Source organism: Protopterus annectens, chromosome 1.part2 (assembly GCF_019279795.1).
Source record: "Protopterus annectens isolate FY-2018-M chromosome 1.part2, PAN1.0, whole genome shotgun sequence".
Lineage (NCBI taxonomy): Eukaryota > Metazoa > Chordata > Ceratodontiformes > Protopteridae > Protopterus > Protopterus annectens.
In genome coordinates this window covers 1,241,709,459-1,241,728,920 of record NC_056727.1, presented here as the reverse complement: position 1 = coordinate 1,241,728,920, position 19,462 = coordinate 1,241,709,459, and the positions used below count along the sequence as shown (strand labels likewise).

Here is a 19,462-nt window from a genome sequence, read left to right as displayed (position 1 = left end):
TTGAGTCTGTCCATGTAGGACATGTGTTTAAGGCCTAGGATCCTTTTTGTGAGGTACTTTTGTGGCCTCTCCAGCTGTTGTAGGTGTCTGGTCAGGTACATGCCAAATGGGGTGTTATATTCGATGATTGGTCTAATGAGGGATGAGTAGAGAGGGATGATGACCTCTTTCTTCCTGGATGCGAAACCTTTGGTTATAAGATGTGCCATGTAGAAGGATTTTCTGACTTCAGTGGCAATGTGATGGTCGAAGGTAAGGTGGCTGTCGACCTGGGTGCCCAGGTCTCTTATGGCCCCTTCAGGGTTCAGTGGGCTCACATCAATGTGGTAATTCGTAGGAACCGAGTTTTTTCCAAAGGGGATGATAACGCTTTTATTGGCGTTAAGCTTCAGGCCATGGTTCCAACACCAGTCATTGGTCTCAGAGAGGCCCTTTGGTAGGATGTGTGCATCACTTGGGGAGTTGATAATGACTCCTAGCTTGCAGTCATCAGTGAACCTGGTCAGCCAGAGTCCTTCTGTGTTAGCCTGGACGTCTGAGAAGTAGATGCCAAACAGGAGAGGGCCCACGACCGAGCCCTGTGGGACTCCACTCCTGACTGGTCACAGTCTGACTTGGAATCTGCAACTTTCACTCTGTGAGTCCTGTCTGTGAGCCAATTTGCAACCCACCTAGTGATATAAGGATTGATGCCTAGTTTGGTGAGTTTATCAATGAAACCTGAGTGGGGAATGGTATCAAAGGCCTTGACCAGGTCAAGGTAGGCTGTATGCACTGCCTTACCCTCATCCACAGCCTTGGTGACTGCCTCGAAGAAGTCAATCAGGTTCAGCAGGCAGGATCTCCCCTTGACAAAGCCAAACTGTGTGGGGGTCAAGAGTTTGGAGATTGCCTATATCTTTATTAAGCAGGTCCATGGTGATTCACTCCATAGCTTTACATACGAGACTCATTAGGCTAATGGGGCAGTAGTTCCCAGGGTCTGTATTTGCTCCCCCTTTATGGAGCGGGATGACTGTAGCAGTCCGTCACTCATTAGGAACATAGCCTGAGGTCAGGCTGTGACTGAACAGGGCACACAGACGTGGTGCCAGTTCATTTTGTAGCTCATGCAGGATGCAGCCAGGGATATTATCAGGTTCCATGGATGCTGTATTCTTGGCCTTGGACAATGCAGCTTTTACCTGTGCTACAGAAATGGTGAGTATCAGGCTTTCTTCTGGTATTGTGATAGGGCCCTTGGTGGGGGGGTGGGGGGGGTTAAGTTGGCACTGAATCTGTTGGCCAGTATGTTGGCTATATCTGTTGGCTCAGTATAGGCGGTGCCATTGTGCAATAACTCAGAGCAAATCTGGATATTGCCTTGGAGGTTTTTGATATAGCTATAGAAGGCTTTGTGGTTGTTTTTGGTGTCAGCCGCAATTCTGCTATCAAAGCCTTTAATTCTAGCTACAATATTTAAAGCTGTGAAAGTAACACAAACCATCTCAGCCCAAGCAATTAATCACAGGGGTCAGATTTCTCACACTTGAACAATGAATTATAGTCATTACTTTGAAAAGAACAATTAAATCATTAATTAATTAAATCATGGTCTACCCACCATCTCCCCCAAGAAACTATCATCTTAGGTGATTTCAATATTGACTGGCAATCCTGTTCTGGCAACAATCCAACCCATCATGTACACCTTCATGGCTTCACCCAACTAGTCCAGTCACCAACCAGGATAAATAAAAACTCCAGCAACCACACTGCCCTGGATTAGATACTAGTCAGTAAGAGCCCCCAGTCATATATAACAGGCTGCTTATCTGATAGCCTCAGTGATCACTCCCCAACATTCCTACTTAAAAAATACCTATACCAAGCTAAACCTGTCATCTACCATCAAATATGTAAAAAACTAAACTTTAACCCACTCACATTCATCTCATCCCTCAAAGAATGTAACTGGCATCCCCTAAAGTACCTCAGTCTAGATGACGCAGTTGAATTTTTTAATACTACCTTCCTGAAAATCCTTAATTACCATGCCCCCATAAGATTTTCCAGAACCAAAGCACAACCCTCCCCATGGCTACAGAAAACCACTAAGTCAGAAATGGAAAACAGGGATAAAGCCTGGGAGCACTGGCACAAAACCAAAACCCCCTCAGCTAGACAGAAATTCCTAGAACTAAGCAATAGAGTCAAAAAGCTAATAAAACAGGACAAATTCAATACTACCAGTCTGCCCTAGACTCCTCATAACACAGCCCCAAACAATTCTGGTCCTCCATAAACTCCATCCTCCACCCAGGTAAAGTCAGTACCCCTCCTCCTAACATCCCTCACTCCTCAGAAAATATTGCTACCTCATTCAACACACACTTCACCCAAACCATACTATCACTAGCTAAACAACACAACCCCCCTCCCCTCCAACCCACACCTTCAACTAATAATCTCCCCACTGCCTTCTCTTTTTCTCCTGTACCTACCTCCAACATAAAAAAACTCTTAACTAAACTTAAACCCACCAACGTAGCAGCAGACAACCTCCCAAGTGAATACCTACAAATCGCAGCTGATGCTCTGGCCTACCCAGTATCCATCTTGATTAACCGATCTCTGTCAGAAAGTTACGTTCCCACACTGTGGAAAGTATCACATATAATTCCCCTCCACAAAGGCGGACCCTCCACAGAACTAACAAATTACCGCCCCATAGCTATTTTCTCTCCACTCTCCAAAATACTAGAGAGATGCATACACTCTCAGGTCTCAGACTACCTCCTTACAAACAACCTCCTTTCCAGTACTTAGCATGGTTTCCGACCAAACCATAGCACCACCACTGCCTTGCCCTCCTTTATCAACACTATCCTTCAGCATAAAAACAATGGCTATCTCTCCTCTGCTACTTTCCTAGACCTATCTAAAGCATTTGACATGGTCTCACACAAACAACTTATCTCTGTCCTCAATAACCTATCTTTCTCACAATCAGTCATTAACTGGTTTCAGAGTTACCTGTCTGACCACCAACAATCCGTTCTATGGCAGAATAACATATCTCCCCAACTACCTGTCTCCATAGGAGTTCCCCAAGGATCCATCCTTGGACACCTACTCTTCTCTGTTTACACCAATAATCTAGCCTCTGCCACCAAACATGGAACACTCATACAATACGCAGATGATTCGACCATCATCTGCTCAGCCCAGTCCCTACCAAAACTGCAAAAAGTCACACAGGAAGCATTTTCTTCTGTTGAAACATGGTTATCCGATGCCCAATTAATACTCAGCCCAAACAAAACTAAACTACTCATCTTCCAACCCACCAAACATACTCAAAACAACTCTCACTTTAACATCACAGCAAAAGACAACACCACTATATACCCAACTGAACACACCAAATTGCTAGGAGTGGAAATAGACAATAAACTAAAATTTGACATTCACATATCCATGACCATAAAAAAAGTCCACAAAAAACTAGGAGCGTTATACAGAAATAAGCAATTTTTCACCAAAGCAGCAAAGATTTCAATAGCAAATTCCCACCTTGTCTCCACCCTACTTTATGCCTCTCCAATATATACCAACCTAAGGCAATGTGATCTAAACAAGCTAGAGACCTGCTACAACAAAATCGCCAAATTCGCCACAGGGGCATCCTACCGTAGTCACCACTGTCTCTCACTTGCTGAACTGGGCTGGCTTGAACTCCCTCACCTCCTTCAGTGGTATCAACTCTCACTTGCCCACAAACTAGTAAACCATCCACTAAATGTCCCATCCCTCCAGAATCTACTCCAACCCTATCGCACCACCAGACCACTAAGATCCAGCAACAAAAATCACTTGCAGATCACTAAAGTCAATAACTCTGCTGGTGAAGCACTATTCTCTTGCACCATAGCCAAATTATGGAACTCCCTCCCACCCACAATTACCTCCATGCCGTCATGCACCCACTTCGAAACTTTACTAAAAGCGCACCTAAAAACATGCTGGCTATGCCCTTGCAACTCCCACTCTAATATCATCCACCCCATCCAACCACTACCTTTCTTTCCACTCCACTAACTACTTTGATTATAGCAAGCTCAGATGCTCATAAGCCTAGTACTTATTATACAGCAGGATCTTCTCATTGTAACATTTGTTAATGTCTGTTATGTACTTCACAGATAAAGATTCTAGTTGTCTACTGATGTACTATGTTCTTCATCTGTAAATATGTTGTAAGTAATTGCTATGTTAAATTGTTAATCACTATGTAATCCAATGTAACTACTGTCTGTTTATTTTACTGTGGAGCTTTTCTCCCCGGGCCTCTGCTGAAAATGGACCTACATCCAGTCGGACACTCCCGGTCAACAAATATAAATAAATAAATAAATAAATAAATAAATAAAATAAAATAAAATAAAATAAATAAATCATCTATATTTCCAAGCCTGTCATTCAAACATTCCTTAAAATGCTGTAACAGGGATGGCCACTAATGAAAATTACAGGAAGCAAAATAATTAAAAATGCATATTGATGCTGACAGTGAAAAGTACGAAGTCACGGCAGTACTATACACCAAAGTAAACTACAGTAAATGATCCCCTCGTCATAGGAAATTCATTCTGTCTCTATAAAATGACATCACGAAGGCTAAGGCATTGGCTGTAAAACAAAATCATGCTTGCCATTGCAGCCCCCTTCAGATCATTTTGGGGTCTAACAAATTAGAAGATAATAGTAACTATTTACTTTGATACAGAAGCATTAACAATGCAAAAAGTTTAAGATTTGCTGAAAAACATTTTATTTCAGTTTTTGAGTGCAGTTCTCTTTTAAAGGAGGACTCCACCCAAAAGTCAAGTTTTTTCTTACTAAAAATTTTCTTTTCCTGTAAGCCAACAATAAACACTTCACATACAGAAAAAACATCAGTTAATAATTGTTTGCCTTTCTTTCCTGCATTTGTCTCATCTGCTACATCACAAAGGCGTAAGAGTGATTAGGTTACGTCACTTATCCCAACTACAGAACCATTAATAAAACAATGTCTGTTAAACAATGGCATTTAAATGTACCTTACAGATTACCAGCATGACACAGATAAATAGTGTAACCTGGAGTCTGAACAAAGGCAGCGCTTTCAAGCTTAGCTTTCGGATGCAGATGTTTAAGTAAATGCTATAGTATCATATGATTTACAGCCTCTAGGTGGCAGCCATTTATCAAATCAAACACAAAACTACTAGCGTCACTTTGCAGTACATTCTGACAAAACAAAAACAAGTTGTAGTTTTGCTTTTCTATACTCTACACGTTGGGTGTAAAATAAAATGTCTGTTTACATATTCCATATCCTGTCACTGTTATTCTCACAAGAGGTTAGCCATGATACTTACCAGTAATTTATCATATTCAGCCTCTTCAGAAGGAGACAAGGGGCTGCTTAGAGGGCTGGAGGGTGCTGAGCATGTTTCACTTGGTAGCCCATCCGGATGAGGAATGAACAAATGCTGAAATGATAAAATTACAGTTTTCTGTAAATGCAACCTTAAATATGAAAAAAGATAAATGCATGCTTTTGAAAAGATGATATAGTACCTTGTGTAGTGGAATGCAACTCATGGTAATATGTTAAAAAATGTTTTAATTCCAGTTTGAGAAGCTCAGAGGGGCCAAAACAGGGAGCAAAGAAAGCTGTATGAATATTATGGAGTATCTGGTTGTAATCTCTTATGTATGAAACAGTTTCCTTCTCTTTCTAAATGTACTCATGACAGAAAGTTATTGATATAGACAAAGACACTGAATAATAAACATACAACAAATAAGGGGGAGATAACCACGGAGTCCCAGCATGAGAAGGACATTTTTGAAAAAAAGCAAATGAAAATATTTTATGAAGAGACAGGACATAATAATACATCACATTCCATTAAAATTATAACCCAGAAACAAAGATGCATGAGATGAAGTTGCTGGGTGATGGATTTAAATGAATTTAGAGCTGGACACATGTCTGGGGTTCTGTTAATTACCTTCCTACAACTCAGTCATCTAGTAGTTGCATGTCTAATAACCCTGAGGGGGTCAGTGTCTGCGAACAATGCAAATTTTTGCAGTTTTTGCTGTCTTTGTGTACTAGAACTGAAATGATAGTGCACACCTGATATAAATTATTATATAAGTGCTTTTATACCAGCCTTACTACATAGATCTGTCAGGTGGCACAGACACCCTATGTCTATAATTGTGGGTTTCACCTCCTTTAAACAAGACAGCACAGAATTGTGCTTTCCAATCATTGAGGCAGCATTGCCTAAAGAAAAGCCCACAATGTTGGAAATTGGAATGTTAAATTTTGACACAGTGGACATTAAAGCATCAAACAATGTTTGTTCAGTTCCTGAGACATATTCTGGCATATGAAGGAACCGTATTACATTTTTGTCTGCCTTTTCATCAAGGTAACCAACAAGGATCACCAACAGTTTGTCATAATCCATGTTTGTGCTTTGGTCCATATACACACATAATGGTTGTTTCTGGCAGGTGGCTGCAGCTTTGTTCTGGTAATGAGGCCCCAGAACATCCCGTGCAATACAGGCTGCCTTTGTTGCTCCACATGTCATTTTCCTGAAACATCTTCATCCTCTCTACATTTCTTCATAAATTTCAGGATGTGTTCTGCTGGAGCTAATGATAAGTTGTGTATAGCAAGGAGAGACACAAACCTAACCTCTGCTTTGGCAACCTCTGCACTCACTTAACTCTGAGGTCCAAAGAAGTCTGCCATAGTCCTTCCAGTTGCATGCTTGCAATTCTGTCTGTGTTTCTCACGGTTGGCATGTCATGTCAGCCCCCATGATGGATTGTGAAGTCTGTGTTACAGGTCTTCAGAAAGCATATTTCACTCCACGCCTACTCACAGAAAGCCAGTCAAAGGCACTTGCCTGACTTGGCTGAAAAATTGTGTATCTCCTCCTCTTCTTTGGAGTTCTATATATATCCATATCCCTACCCTCATCATAATCTGGGCAGTCTGTACCTTGCAGGTTTGTAAAACAGTCGTGTTACTGAACAAAGACAAAGAAATGGGGCTATACTGCAGAAAGAAAAAGTAGAACCATTTCTAGAAAATCAAAAATATGGGGCAATAAGCCCACAACCTACCCACATCACTGGAAATTTCATGTCTTTGCATCAAGTTCTCTTCCTCATCTCTGCTCCTTTTGCTCACTATAAAGCCTGCATAATCAGATTAGTCACTCCCTTGCTTCCACAATGACACTTGCAATCATCAGCTGCTCACTTGCCCATCTAACCAGTGTTGCAAAAGGGAGAGTGATTTTCATTGCAAAATGACATTTCATATGGTCAAAGCACCCTTGATTACATCTCAAAATCCATGTTAAGGATAAACAAACCCAGCTTAACAAATGTACTTGCAAAACACTTCAACAAACCGTAGCATGAAATGTGCCTGAGCAGTAGCAATGAATATATAAACTACATACAACATGACAATACTAGCAGCATTTCACCGTCACCACTTCAGATGTGGTGCAGCCCTGTCCTACACACTGCTCTGTACCTGGCAAAGGTTCATAGCTTCATAGGTATGTACTAGGCTAATGGCCCTGGAGCCTTTACAAGTCTACCCCCCAAAATTGCCAGGTACTGTGCCACCTGATGTTAGTCCACAGTGCCCCTATCCAGGAGGGCAACTGGAATGATCCCTGGAGTGAAATTTCTGTCACCCATCCACTCGTCAAGATTTCTCTTGAAGAGGGCCAGCAAGGTGCTCTGCTTGACATGAATGGGAAAGCGCCTTGAAAAGTTAATAAAAAATATGGCCCTCAGTACTTTTACAAAAATGTGACATTTAAGATATCATGTCTTGGAACAGTCATGACAAACGAATGCAGAATTTCACATCTTTACCCACAAAAAAACAAACAAAGCATAAAGGCAGACATACCATATCCCAACAACGAACATTTGTAGAACAAGAAATCCTAACATCCTACTTTAAAATTCAAATAGCACACTTCAACTGCAAAAGATACATTATAAAGAAAATACGCAAAGGCTGCAATGATACTAGCATGAATTTGTTTAGTTTCCAGTTGTGGAAACACTACTGGAAAATAATGCCACTGTGAGTAAGGATAACCCAGAGCACAATGAGGGGCAGATCCAGATTTAATAAAGAAGACAAGATATTACTACTATTAACCTGAGGCATTGAGAAAATAAGAGAATGTGAATTAATAAACATTTTCTGAAGTAGAAGCCTACAACTTTGTCATTATTAAATGACACGCATGACATTTTGTCCAAAAGACACCAAAATAGCTCTCAACAAATCAGGGACAAATCTAGAAATAATTGGGTGCAGTCAGAGACACAAAGTATTAATGAAACTTGAGACATTAATGGAATAGAGAAGGCAAATTAATAAACACATTCTGAAACAAGGTTATAATTTTAATTCTTGTCTAGTGCACAGCTCAACAAATCAGGAATAATCCAGAAATAATCAGGGACAGAGACACATATGTACATACATACATATATACAAATATTTCAAGCACTGGCATTATTGCTCTTCTAGCCTGCCAATATACCAAAACACTTGTTATAATAATAAGTGTCCAGGCTGTTCTTAAAAATATCTAAACTAGTACTTGCTTTAATGTAATTTGGCAATCTGTTCCATGCATCAGCTACTCTGTCAGAGAACCAGTTAGTACACTTCTCATTCCTATGGAATCTTCTACATAGGTTGTCTACTCTCTACTACTTTTTGATAACCCCAAACATTCCCAGAGGTAGTTATCTCTAAATGGCCTATATACCTGTACACTTGAGACATTTACAGAACTAGAGAATGTAAGCTTTTCTCCCCGGGCCTCCGCTGAAAATGGACATGTATCCAGTCGGACCATCCCGGTCAACAAATGTAAAATAAATAAAATAAATAAATAAATAAATAAACAAGGTTATAATTCATCACCTTATCTGCAATCATTATCCATTAAGAGTTGAGGGGGTAGAGGACACTAGAGACAACAGCAGGGAATAGGCAATATATACAAATAAAGGAAACATTATGAGTTGACGTGAAATGTCAACCCAAGTGTACTACAAGAAGTCTTAGCTCACAGTCTTAACTTGTGCATCAACTGCCAAGCAAAAGCATGTGGACATTACAAATTTGGTGGCGTCTTCTAGGTTTATAAGTAGTTACCAGGCTTGCAGTCCTGGGAACCACTGAACAGATTAGCCCAAATTCCCAGTCCCTCTCTGATCCCTCAGTGTCCACCTTATTTTCTACCACCTCTTTTTTTTTTCAGAAAAAAAAGGAATGAAAATTTTCATAAATATTACTTACAAAGGACAAATGACAGCAAACACAGCATGACTACTACATTAAGTTAGCTAAAATCATGGTAGCACTTAAAATAAAATAAAAAAATACTAACTGCCCTTTTCCAACATGTAAGCGACTGTATTGCACTGCTGGGTGAGAGAACACAAACAATACAAAACATACTTTGGGAGCACAAGTGCTCACATGACAGTTTTCCTCGAGGAGTTCTAAGTCTTGGCATTATGAACACACACTAAACTTACATGTAAATGAAGTTATATTGCAAAACAAAACTGGATACCTTTAACAACTTTTTATGAAACACCTTTCATACAAATAGCTAGCATGCCTATACACTGCAACAAATATAGAAATATTTTCTAAAGAAAAGAAAATAGTAGCCAAAGAACCATCAGGAAGATAATGTGTTAATGTATTATTACATCCATGTGGTGCGAATACCTGACAAGACAAAAAATGCATGGGCTCTTCTACTGGTTTTACAATAGATGCCCATAATAGCAGGGCCTGACAAGCAAAATATAAATGCCCTACCTCTCAGTCTGTTAGGAGAAGAAATCTGCACAAAGCCTGATATACTTTGGGGACAAAGGCCCCAAAATAGGGATACATTTACATATTGCTCTTATAAACTTGGAAAGCTGCTACAAAAGGATTTTTGTGCATGCATTTTCTGAAGGACATGAAGTCTGAACCTCAAATATCTGTCATTATCTAGTGACTAATCCTCAGAGCATGATTTGCAAGAAAACCAGAAAGTTTATGAGCAACAAACCAAAACTACAGACACTGCAAAAATCTGGCTGCTGAATGCAACAAATCAGGGACAAATCCAGAAATAATCCGAACACAACAGAGTCAGACAACTAAATTGCAAAAATCTGGCTGCGGAATGCAACAAATCAGGGACAAATCCAGAAATAATCCGAACACAACAGAGTCAGACAACTAAATTACTATTAACTTACTGCTCAACCTATTAGCACAATAAATCTGGACAAAGCCTAATAGAATTTGAGGGCAGAGGCCAAAAAAATAGGGATACATTTTAAATAATGTGACAAATCAGGGACAAAGCCAGAAATAATCAGAACAGGAAAGAGAGAAATTACAACCTACATTTGAAGTCACTTACCTCTGCCCAGTACAGGAAAGCAGCTGCAGCTCAGTTCACAACAAATTTCAGGAACAAATAATCCAATACAAGGTAAGGAAGTACAATCAGCAGTGACACCATCTAGCAAAAACAAATCTCAACCTTTTGGTTGGAGGTCTGCTAATCTCCGATTATCTGAAGCACTACAGACTCCTGTTTGATGCTATCTTTTCCTTCAGTTGCACTCAGACCAGATTTATTAAATCCTTCCTTGCTTCCTCTATGACCAGTATAAATAACTACCCACAGCACAAATCTTTCTTCCTTCCTTCCTTCCTTAAACACTTGTTAGTCCATGGTAATCTTCCTGCATCCAAAGACATTTATGAAGTCATTTCACTGGTGTGAAAACCATTATTGGTACGAGATTGGTCATGTATTTGGGTGCCCTCATTGGCTCCCATCCTCAGGAACAGTTACTTGATTAGTTTGTATACCGCAATGGTGATTGGCTGTAATTACAGTATACGAAATAGTCAAAAACTGTGTATAACAGCCAGCTCTGTTCAATGTGGAACAGCGGAGCAGCTACTTGATTGGTTTGTATACCATGGTGCCTACTGGCAGTAATTGTGGTATATGAACGAATCAAAAGCCGTGTAGTGGAGCCAAAGCTGTTTAGTGCAGAACAGCAGAACATTGGGTTCATTTCTGATCGAACACGGGGCATTCCGTACAATCTGGAGCACTTGGCTGCTCAGGTGGGAGATCTAATCATGTGACTTAAGAATATATCAGACAAAGGAATTCTGGAAAGGAGAGATAAGGTGTAATACTCAAAATATGCTGATAAACACATCAAAAACTAAGCATATGACATTTGGGAGACATAAATTGAAAGGTGAATATTTAATACAGCACACAGTGATTGAAACTGTAGATTCATTTAAGGACCTGGGTATATGAGTTGATACAGATTTGAGTTTTTCTAATCATATCAACCAATTGGTTAACGATAGTTATAGAACTATAGGTTGTGTAAAAAGATTTATAAAGTCTAGGAAATCAGAAATGATGAAGTCATTGTTTGTTAATTACATTAGACCCAAACTTGAGTATGGAATAATAATATGGAAAACTTATAAGAAAACAAGCATGAGTAAACTACAAAGAGTACAGCAAAAAATATATCAAGGGCATCCATGGATGTAAAAATTTAAGTTATTTATGAAAGACTAAAATATCTGAACCTGTGCAGTGTCTCATATTGATATTTAAGCGAAGACATTATTCAGATATATAGAGCATTTAGAGAAAATTATCTCTAGGAATGTTTGGGGTTATCAAAAAGCAGTAGAATCAGGCAACCTATATAGAAGATTCTATAAGAACGAGAAGTGTAGTAATGGGTTCTCTGAGACAGCAGATGACACATGGAATAGACTACCAAATTACATTAAAGCAAGCATTAGTTTAGACATTTTTAAGAACAGCTGGACACTTATTATGGGAATAACTGTTTTGGTATACTGGCAGGCCAGAAGGATATTAATGCAAAATGTATATGTATGTATGTACTCTTACAGACAGCCACTTAAGTTATAAATGTAAATGGGAAGGAGTCAAGGGACAGAAGTTCATACTTGCGGAAAGTATCTTTTTATTTACAACATTAAGATGACTATGTATGGTAACTCCCTAGTCATCAGCAGATCAACATCACAGGTTACAGACCCTGGGACTGAACCAGTTAGGATTTTGTCATACCTCTCAACCTGTAAGCACAAGAAACCTGGACAAAGCCAGAAATAATGTGAAGACCAAGGCACAAAAATAGGGACACGTTTTAAAAATTGCTCCTATAAACTTAGAAAGTTGCTAGAATAACAGGTTTTGAATTTTTATATATTCTTTGAAGGATATGAAGTCTGAAACTCAAATGTCTTCCATTATTTACTATTATTTAGTGACTTCAAACCTCAATAATTTTCCAGAAAACCACACATTTTATGAGGAACAGACCAAAAATATGAGGCAAAAATCTGGACACTCTGTGAAAATCTGGACAGTTCAGAGGTGTGGTTGTATTCAGTGACATCTCAGTGTTGATACTTGTGTTTTTGAAGAATGGTGTAAACATATCACTTGCTAAATGAATTCTAATTTCATATTTCATACCTACCAATCATATGTAAGCAAACCTTTTGATAATTAAAGGCAAAAGGAACTGAAATCAGAAAATACAATGCAAAATGTCTTAAATATGTATTATGTATCCATCGGCTTAAACAACAGGATACTGAAATAACAAGTGTTACCCACCATACCAGATAATAGTTAAGTGGGCTGTGAAAAATTTATTTTAATTTGCGTGCTCTGCTCCTATGCTGTGCTGGATCCAAAGTCTTCTTAAGACATACAGTCAGTTTACTGCTGAATCAGAGACACAGAGCTTTGCATGACTCCATCTGTAGTCTGTTTAAAGCACCAAGCCTTTCAAATTGCACACTGATAAAGAAATATATTTTGCAGCTATAAGCACAGTTACAGATAACTTATTTAATAACAAACAACACGTACTTTTCTGTTAGATTGTAGCATATATTTACAAAGTTTTCCTTCATTACAGATATGAATGATGACTTCTTCAAAATACCTCTCTCTGTCCCTTTCTCACATAACTGAATTAGAGCAGTTGTTATATAGAGTGCTAGTCACACCTATAGATTGTTATTTCCTCTTGGTAATTTTTTGGCCTTCTGTGGGAAGTCAAATAATGTCTGTTTTTAGACTTTTCTATTGTCTTGTCAGCAGTTCTGTCTGCTGATGTGAAAATGCACAAATCCACACAATCAGAATAACAGAAATATGAAAGGAAACATCTGTTCTGTTCCTTCTGAAAAACATCACATATTGCTGAGTTTATAAAAAAGGATGTCTGTTAATAGATATTTGTTCTGCAAACATGAGAAAATCATGTAATCCTTGCTTTCCAATATTGCTTTGTTAGGCTTTTTCTTTTTGATGCTGTGAAGAGAAGCCTGTCTGTTATACATACAGTATGAATGCACATTTTACATTGCTAAACTCTATACATATATTCAAGCAAACTTTTTACTCTATGCTTTATCTTTCAGCGTATTTATAACAGAATTAATTTCAGCCTTATATTCATAATATCTAACAATTCCCAAAAATGTATTTTAATTTGCGTGCTCTGCTGCAATGCTGTGCTGGATCCAAAGTCTTCTTAAGACATACAGTCAGTTTACTGCTGAATCAGAGACACAGAGCTTTGCATGACTCCATCTGTAGTCTGTTTAAAGCACCAAGCCTTTCAAATTGCACACTGATAAAGAAATATATTTTGCAGCTATAAGCACAGTTACAGATAACTTATTTAATAACAAACAACACACACTCTTTCTGTTAGATTGTAGCATATATTTACAAAGTTTTCCTTCATTACAGATATGAATGATGACTTCTTCAAAATACCTATCTCTGTCCCTTTCTCACATACTGAATTACAACAGTTGTTATATAGAGTGCTAGTCACACACATAGATTGTTATTTCCTCTTGGTATTTTTTTTGGCCTTCTGTGGGAAGTCACATAATGTCTGTTTTTTAGACTTTTCTATTGTCCTGTCAGCAGTTCTGCTGATGTGAAAATGCACAAATGCACACAATCAGAATAACAGAAATATGAAAGGAAACATCTGTTCTGTTCCTTCTGAAAAACATCACGTATTGCTGAGTTTATAAAAAAGGATGTCTGTTAATAGATATTTGTTCTGCAAACATGAGAAAATCATGTAATCCTTGCTTTCCAATATTGCTTTGTTAGGCTTTTTCTTTTTGATGCTGTGAAGAGAAGCCTGTCTGTTATACATACAGTATGAATGCACATTTTACATTGCTAAACTCTATACATATATTCAAGCAAACTTTTTAATCTATGCTTTATCTTTCAGTATATTTACAACAGAATTAATGTCAGCCTTATATTCATAATATCCAACAATTCCCTCTTTTTTAAACATACTCAAAACACTTTATACTGATATGTATTTTTGATCACATTATATAGAAAACATATTAAGAAACAAAACCTTTAGTCTTCTTTTGATACAAGTCAAAATGCAATTTTACATAGTTAATACAATGCTATTAAGTATTACTACCAAAACTGAATGTATTTAGCAAATTTTTCTTTTACAGACCATTTTGTGAAAATATTTCATCAATAATGAGCTGTGTCTGCTTTAATTTAACTTGATTCATTTATTCTTTTGCAATTACAGAATTTAATTTATGACTTAGAACTGTTCCACTAACTCTCTGCAACTGTTGAATTAACTATAAGAGACAAGAACTATGTGCTACTGCAAGCATTTATACACTACTGAAAATATACAGTTTCAATGTCATTTTAACCATAACATTGTGGTCATGTCTCTGAGCTGCCCATTAACATCCTGGTTGACATTAAAGTGAACATAAAGTGCTGAACTGGACTTAGCTATTTGAATGTAATTATTTCAGTATATTTAATACTTGAGGATTAAAAAAAAACATGATTTATACACTAAAGAATGCTATTTACATATTAGTCCATTAGCTGTATGAATACAATATTTTAATATATATATTTTTAACTGGGATAACCAATACTGATACAGATAAAATGGTGGTCCAAAAGCCAATAATAAGACTCCAACTTAAAACCAGTGATAATATTACTTTTGAACTTATTACAATGTATATTGTACAGTATGTATTTATACAGACTGTTTGCTATTCATGCATTTCAATCTAGTAGGTACCCTGGACCCATTTTTTTCTCTACATATACTCATTGCTAGACATTAAATTCATTTGTACTGACTTCTTCTGCATTTGTACATACAAAGACTATCAATTGTACTGATTTTTCTGCATTTGTACATAAAAAGACTATCATTTGTACTGAATTTTTCTGCATTTGTACATATAAAGACTGTAAAGTACATTTAGTCTAACCTTACAAATGTAGTAACATTAACATCAAGCAAAATCCTGGAAAATTCTTATGTCTCTTTAGAAGTATCTAGTGGAATTGGTACAAAAGGCATATGTCATGTTATTTTAAACTACATACTCAGCAATTAAAAACATTCATGCTTTTTTATACCAACATTGTTTTGTCAAAAACATATTAAAATAGTGACCAGTCTTGTGACTTTAAATCTTTACTCTTATTAACTATTTTCATTTGATTTGTATACACTAAAACTGTTGTGTACCTTTTGACTATGCTATTAGAATATCAGTTATATGGTCTATTTTACTGTACTACTGATAAATGTCTTGCTTTAACAGAATGAAAGTAAACATTTGAGAATGATTTGTCCAGACATCAGATCCTAGCATGTATGCTTAACCATTTTCAAAACATAAACATATTATAAAATATATTTATTTTGCACAGATTAGCTGTGTATGCAGGAAGTCCTCAGTCTCTGTCAGTTCAGCTAATTTATTTCCTTTATCCTGCAACTGCTGTTGAAAGTTTCCTCATAGTCTGCCTGATATGTCTCAGGAGCCTGTTCTGCTGAATCTGACCTAAGCACTTTTGAAAATATGTATGTATAACTTGTCTAAGCTTCCTGAACTCATTGTGTCGGTTTAGACATTTATTACATTCTTTTGTAACAAAATGTACTAGAGGTTCTATCACTAACTTATTTGACTGTTGTTGCAACTCTGAAATAAACCTTTTACATCTGGTAACAGAACATAACTGTCTAACATCTGAATATAATGTGAGCATATTAACTTTTCTTGGTTCTTTACCATTAAAATTTCTGTCTGTACAGTCTAACCTTTGAATAGTGGCATGCACTGTATTTTTACAACATTGTACACACAATAAACATGTTTTTATACCACACATGATTTTGTTTCAGATACCAGTCAAATATTGCAATCAGTTTGCATAATGCCTTACTATTAACTTGCCCTAATAAGGTTTTACATTTGCTAATATGCAGTATATACATTTCATTCTGTTATTATTATTATTATTATTATTATTATTATTATTATTATTATTATTATTATTATTACCTCTATGGCATTCATACTGTATGAAACCCAGAACATTTTTTCTTACCAGTCAACAGAGAGGCAGATGGCCAAGCTGCTTTACTGTAGATGGTTGAAAAGTCTCTGTAGTCACTTGTGAAGTTGGTCTAGCAAAACTGGTAGTTTCAGTCTTACAACTTTGTATTGTACCTTTTCTGGAGAATTTATGGAACTGCTCACCTTTCTGCAATGCAGTTAAACTGGATTTAGATGTCTAATGAACTGTATTATTGCTGCAAACTGTAGACAACTGTAGAAATCTGAAGTACTTCACATAAACATTAGTTACTGTGCTTTTACAGGTGTGACCTTATACAAGGCAATACCCATTCACTCCCCCTGTTTTTGGATACAGGCTAGGAACGTTCATTAGGGTCACCATTGAAAATTTTATTTTAATTTGCGTGCTCTTCTTAAGACATACAGTCAGTTTACTGCTGAATCAGAGACACAGAGCTTTGCATGACTCCATCTGTAGTCTGTTTAAAGCACCAAGCCTTTCAAATTGCACACTGATAAAGAAATTTGCAGCTATAAGCACAGTTACAGATAACTTATTTAATAACAAACAACACGTACTCTTTCTGTTAGATTGTAGCATATATTTACAAAGTTTTCCTTCATTACAGATATGAATGATGACTTCTTCAAAATACCTCTCTCTGTCCCTTTCTCACATAACTGAATTACAACAGTTGTTATATAGAGTGCTAGTCACACACATAGATTGTTATTTCCTTTTGGTATTTTTTTTGGCCTTCTGTGGGAAGTCACATAATGTCTGTTTTTAGACTTTTCTATTGTCCTGTCAGCAGTTCTGCTGATGTGAAAATGCACAAATGCACGCAATCAGAATAACAGAAATATGAAAGGAAACATCTGTTCTGTTCCTTCTGAAAAACATCACGTATTGCTGAGTTTATAAAAAAGGATGTCTGTTAATAGATATTTGTTCTGCAAACATGAGAAAATCATTTAATCCTTGCTTTCCAATATTGCTTTGTTAGGCTTTTTCTTTTTGATGCTGTGAAGAGAAGCCTGTCTGTTATACATACAGTATGAATGCACATTTTACATTGCTAAACTCTATACATATATTCAAGCAAACTTTTTACTCTATTCTTTATCTTTCAGCATATTTACAACAGAATTAATTTCAGCCTTATGTTCATAACATCTAACAGACTGTCTCAATTGATATAATATTTTTGGTACTTTCACATTTGTCTTTTAAAAATCTCAGTTGTCATGTTTAGAGAGAGAGAGAGAGAGAGAGATACAGCTTTTTGGTCACGGATGATATCTCTGCTTTTGGCTTAACAGTACATGCCCACCAACAATTGCTGGTCCTTGACTCCCATTCAGACTAGATTCTGTCTGCAAGAAAATGTCCAAAGCTGCAAGGCTATAAATATAAACTTATTGGTTTAGCAGCTGGAAAGTGTCATCTGGAACTGATCGATACAAACAAGCTTGTTAGTCAGGTATAATATACCCACCGCAGAGATCCTTATTAAAATAAGCTAATATTGTTCAGCTGACATACGTTATGTCTTCTTATCTTAACGGCAACCTCTGAAGTTAGCTTTACAATTTGAAGGAACCCCAAGAATTAATAAAAAAAGGGTTAGAAGGAACTTGAAAATCAAAAGGAAGAGCTTCAGACTAAATACCCTGAAAGGCTGCCCTCCCAAAAGAACCTGTATCCTGAAGTGGAGGTCCAGGATATATTGTTAAGTGAAGTTAGCACCAACAACCAAGTTACTGCTGTGCAAAATTCTAAAATGTGTACATTTTAAATCAAGCAGTAGAAGCTGACTTTCCTGAAGGATTTTCTTATGACTTCATTAATCAATGGTAGTTTGTCTTCTGGTAACAGAAAATATACAGTACTAACCACTTGGACAGTGTATAGTCAGTAAAAGAGCACACGCCTTACAAAAACAAAAGGATGCCAGCTATGTATTATTTCCTAAATTCCTATGCCCTGTGAAAGTAAAATGGCAGCTGATAGAGGATATCCAGGGAAATGGAACACATGCTGTCACATCCTTTTGACTGTTTGAGAAAAATAATGGAAGACGGATAAACTGGTCAAGGTAAACATGAGGCACAATGTCCACATGGAAGTAGGAGGGGTGTCTGAAAAGAGATATGGTTCTTGTAGAATACATTATAAAGTTCTTTACACATGAGGGCCAGCCACTCTGAGAATGGTGAGCAGAGGTGGTAGCTCCCTTGAATACTATGATCTCAAGCTACAGAACTAGACAGTATAAAGGATGGAAGAAACAGCATTTCAATAAAGAAGTAAAGGTCCTAGTATGGATATGGGTTCTCCATAGGGGGCCTGCTATGAAGAATATCTTTAAAAAATCACTTTTTTCCAGCCAATAATTAGCCTAACTTTTGCAATTCATCAAGCCACAGAAAGCTAAAATGGAGGAAACATGAATGTTGAAAGTAGAAAATTAGAGGTACAGATCAAATAGGTGTATGAAGTATGGCAGACAGGGCCACATTCAACTCGAGTGGGGGGCTTAGGGGAATTTTGTGGTTTAGTTTAAGAAATGCTTTCTATTGCTTGAAAAGGTCTGTTTACTTATCTGGGTGACTCCTGGGTATAGTCAGGACTGTTTCTAGCCAGCTGAGCTAAGGCTCTTTGGTTGGACTTAAATAGTGGTCCCAGAGGTTGCAGTGAATCCTGGAAGGTCATCTCTGAGATTTATAAACTTTCTTTCTAACAAAGGCCAGGACAGGCTTATAAGTGGAAGGAGAGGGCATGCATGCCTTTCACTGTAGACAGGGTCTTACCCTTTTCACTGAAAGTGCTCT

At 37.3% G+C, this 19,462-nt stretch overlaps 1 protein-coding gene across 2 annotated transcripts in view; it reads right to left on the bottom strand.

Moving 5' to 3' along the window:
• LOC122792322 (nuclear receptor coactivator 7-like) overlaps positions 1-19,462 on the bottom strand; it is a 1,388,015-nt gene that overhangs the window by 594,911 nt on the left and 773,642 nt on the right. For both annotated transcript variants that reach the window (XM_044060116.1, XM_044060117.1), the window contains one exon: positions 5,406-5,519. In XM_044060116.1, the coding sequence (XP_043916051.1) occupies positions 5,406-5,519 (114 nt within the window). The remainder of the gene's footprint in view (positions 1-5,405; positions 5,520-19,462) is intronic.